Here is a 1,551-nt window from a genome sequence, read left to right as displayed (position 1 = left end):
CTCTGGTGTCCCCAGAATGTGTCTGTGAAGTTTCAGCTCAAAATACTCCACAGATCATTTATTATATCATTTTAAAATTGCCTATTTTGAGTGGAAGCAGAAACACGCTGTTTTCCGGCCTGTCTCGCTGTGTGTTTCGTTGTGAAAGCGAAACTACTTTGTTTGGCCTTCCAAAAATGGACACGACTAGAAATCAGTGGTTAAGTTGTATTTACAATACTGTTCCAGAACACTTCAACCCAAATATTCAGATGTGTGCAGCATATTTTATGGAGGACCGTTTCCTGATCCTGGTAGAGTAGACTACAATGCCGGCTGTTCTGACCAATCTGTTCGGCCAATCATAACACACTGGATAGCTGGCCAATCAGAGCACACCTCACTTTTCAGACCGATGAGCTTTGTAAAAATCGACGCGTTTCAGAAAGGCGGGGCATAGAGGAGAAACAATAATGTACAGTATGTGGAAAATAATGTGTTTTTTGAACCTTAAACCGCATAAACACATTTCATTACACTAAATACACAAAATAATGTTCTTTTCAGCAACATCATATGACCCCTTTAAAAGATGTTACATATTTATGTTATAATCTCATTCGTGGGGCAGATTCTATTTCACAAACTGGCATGGGAGCAGTAGGAAATCTCTTCCAGTGTTCAGACACACTCTCAAGCGAGAAACGGGGTCTGCGGGCACAGCTCTTCTGGATGTAGCTTCACTAACGTACCTCTACGCACAGGTACGGTGACAAAAACATTGCCCTGCTTTTAAAGGACATGCAGTTCAAGAAAGTTGTGGCTGCTGATTTTGTTGTGTGTTTTTGTGTTTTGCAGAGTCAGTGTGACTTTCAGAGCGGTCTGGCACCGCTGCGTAGTGCATGTGATGAGAATGACGTCCAGCAGATAGAAAATGAGTGTTTGGGTATGGCGGTGATGGCCATCTCCCATGATGCCATTGAAAAAAAACGTCCTCTCTGTGAATTTGAGTAAGAGCATTTTTTATTTTATTTGCATTGTATTTTATGGCACTTTTTTAGTTTTTACTGACTGAGTGAAATCATGTGTTTTAAACCATATGAGTTTAAACATATACGGTTTTCTGAGAGCACACATCCGAAGCACACAGACAGAAAGCGGCTGTCACAGCATGTGAGTCCTAAACTAAGTTCTCATTCACACACAAGTTTACGTTAAAAACACACATGAGTTACGAAAACAGTCGGTTATGTCTGTGAAGGTAAACAGCTGGGAAATAAATGCATGTTTATTTTAGTTCTGTGTGGCAGCAGCAATATACAGTAAATAAATCAATCTGTTGTCTTCTCTGAGGCTGGGACTCTAAATAGTGTTCTGTGCTTGTCTGTGCAGCCAAAGACAGAACGGTTAGTATGTTTTGCTCAAACTTTCGCCATGGCATTAGAACTAATACACCATTGTCGCTTGCGAAATCAAAATGACGGCGCCCGGTGGAAACCAAACGGCAACCTTCCGGTCTCTCTCGTGAAACCAACACGGAAGTGACTAAAACTGCAATTCATCGACTGGCCG

The 1,551-nt window shown here is 41.5% G+C and overlaps 1 protein-coding gene across 3 annotated transcripts in view; it reads left to right on the top strand.

The window, feature by feature from the left end:
- The window catches only part of LOC107671698 (tyrosine-protein kinase JAK1-like), a 24,048-nt gene that overhangs the window by 1,179 nt on the left and 21,318 nt on the right, over window positions 1–1,551 (top strand). For all 3 annotated transcript variants that reach the window (XR_001632238.1, XM_016464622.1, XM_016464623.1), the window contains exons 4-5: window positions 611–743; window positions 838–989. Coding sequence is in view for 2 of the 3 variants with exons in the window: in XM_016464622.1 (XP_016320108.1) it covers window positions 611–743; window positions 838–989 (285 nt within the window). In the remaining variant the exon portion in view is untranslated. The remainder of the gene's footprint in view (window positions 1–610; window positions 744–837; window positions 990–1,551) is intronic.

The sequence above is a fragment of the Sinocyclocheilus anshuiensis genome, unplaced genomic scaffold, assembly GCF_001515605.1.
Source record: "Sinocyclocheilus anshuiensis isolate Anshui unplaced genomic scaffold, SAMN03320099.WGS_v1.1 scaffold524, whole genome shotgun sequence".
Taxonomy (NCBI): domain Eukaryota; kingdom Metazoa; phylum Chordata; class Actinopteri; order Cypriniformes; family Cyprinidae; genus Sinocyclocheilus; species Sinocyclocheilus anshuiensis.
Note: the sequence above shows the minus strand (reverse complement) of the source record. Positions and strands in the feature narration are given on the sequence as shown.